This window comes from Buteo buteo, unplaced genomic scaffold (genome assembly GCF_964188355.1).
Source record: "Buteo buteo unplaced genomic scaffold, bButBut1.hap1.1 HAP1_SCAFFOLD_96, whole genome shotgun sequence".
NCBI lineage: Eukaryota > Metazoa > Chordata > Aves > Accipitriformes > Accipitridae > Buteo > Buteo buteo.
In genome coordinates, this window is record NW_027439260.1 from 4,971 (window position 1) to 6,812 (window position 1,842).

General features: G+C 65.4%; 1 protein-coding gene across 1 annotated transcript; it reads left to right on the forward strand.

Moving 5' to 3' along the window:
• Nucleotides 1-578: 578 nt before the first annotated feature.
• Nucleotides 579-1,621, forward strand: LOC142027945 (T-cell activation Rho GTPase-activating protein-like; the record flags this gene model as incomplete). Its single annotated transcript, XM_075022101.1, has 2 exons — nt 579-934; nt 1,092-1,621. Coding segments are annotated over 2 exons (756 nt in total), but the record flags the coding sequence as incomplete, so codon positions are not given.
• Nucleotides 1,622-1,842: the final 221 nt, after the last annotated feature.

Below are 1,842 nucleotides of genomic sequence, written 5' to 3' on the forward strand. Positions count from 1 at the left end.
CGGCTCTCAGGAGCCTCCCAACTGGAGCTGCTGAGCCGGAGCTCAGAGGTCCAGCTGCTGGCTCCCTGCCCGTCCTGCTGCACCGCTCAGCACCACGCTGCGGGCAGGGCAGGCCCCGGGAGCGCTGGCCCGGCGGTCTCCGTTGACGGGCTCTTGCTCGGCTTTCCTTTGCAGCAGGAGGGAGCAGCAGCAGGAGGAGGAGGAGGATGGGGCTGCCCTGGCCCTTTGCTCGTCGGAGGACCCCGGCCGCTGCCCAGGTGCCAGGGCAGGTGGGCTCTGGCTGCAGCAGGGCGCTCTTTGGCCAGCCCCTGGCAGCCCTCTGCGGGGAGGACGGCTCCCTGCCCCGGCCCATCCAGGTAAGCCAGCCTGGCCAGGGGGGTCCCCAGCCCTCCAGATGCTCCCTAGAGGCGGTGGGAGCCCTCCCTCCGGCTGCTCCACAGGGCGTCCCCAGGAGCTGCGGGGATGGCGGCTTGGGCTCTTCACCCCCAGCAAGGAGCCCGCTCTGGGGCAGTGCTCTGGCCACCGCTGTCGGAAGGCAGCTCCTCGGCCAAGCAACTGTCCTCCTGCCTCTCCTGCAGGAGCTGCTGGCTGTCCTGCGCCGGGAAGGACCGTCGACGGAGGGGATATTCCGCAAAGCTGCCAGCGGGACGGAACTTCGGGAGCTGCGGGAGGCCCTGGACCGCGACGCCGATGTCGACCTGGGCAACCAGCCTGCGCTCCTGCTGGCCGCCGTCTTGAAGGTGAGCGCTTCTGACCTGCGGCTGGAGGAGCTCCTGGCCGGCCTGGAAACTTCAAAGGCTCACCCAGAGCCCTTGGCATTGCAGGACTTCCTCCGAAGCATCCCCGACAAGCTGCTGGTGACCCACCTCTACGAGGACTGGATGGCAGCCATGGAGAGGACCAGCAAGGAGGAGAAGGTCTCCGAGCTGAAAGCGTAAGTGCGGGCAGCAGCCTGCCTGTTGAGCAGGAGCCCTGGCCGCTGGCTGAGAGCACCTGGAAAGCTGGGCAACTCAGCCGCTGGCTCCCCCCTGCCTTGGACAACAGGCCTGGGCAAAATCTGCTTTGTCAACCTAGTGTCCCTGTTCCCTCAGGGTGGCCGAGAAGTTGCCTGCAGCCAACCTCTTCCTCCTCAAGCGGCTGCTGTCCCTCCTCCAGCACATCGGCCGCAACGCAGCCACCAGCAGGATGAGCTGCAGCAACCTGGCCATCTGCCTTGGGCCAAACCTGCTGAGCCCACCCGACGAGGACCTGCTCCCGCTCCAGGCCATGCTGGAGGTGACCGAGAAGGTGCGCTGTGTTGGCAAGCCGGCTGCAGCCTTGCCGGCCTATCCGAGCTTGGCTGCTCAGAGGTCCCTGGCTGCCTCCTCCCTTGAGCAAATGCCGGTGGGGTGGCTGCCTGCAAAGGCAGCCCCGCAGCCACAGCCATCTGTGCAGAGGCAAGGGTCGGGAGTGGGAAAGGCTGCTTGGGACAACTTCAGGCAGCTGGGTTGAGAGCAAGGGTTTGATGTGTGCAGGTGAACACGCTGGCGCTGTTTATGATTGAAAATTGCGGCGACATTGTTGGGGAGGAGGTGGCTGGCCGCTCCTGTCCATCAGCTGGGGAGTCGCCAGCCCCCACGGACGGAGCCACAGGTATGAGGAGGAACTGAGGGCTGTCCCAGGCTGGGGCTCGGGATACCAGAAACCTCAACGTCAAGAAGAAAACCGGTGTAGGGCTTGGGGTGGGTTTTGCTTTAGGTGTGCTACTTCCAAGGCGTCACTGCTGCACATGGTTTTGCTTTCTAGACCTGCGTTTGGAAGAGCAAAGTGGCCCTGCAGGCAGAGGAGACCAGGGCCACCAGG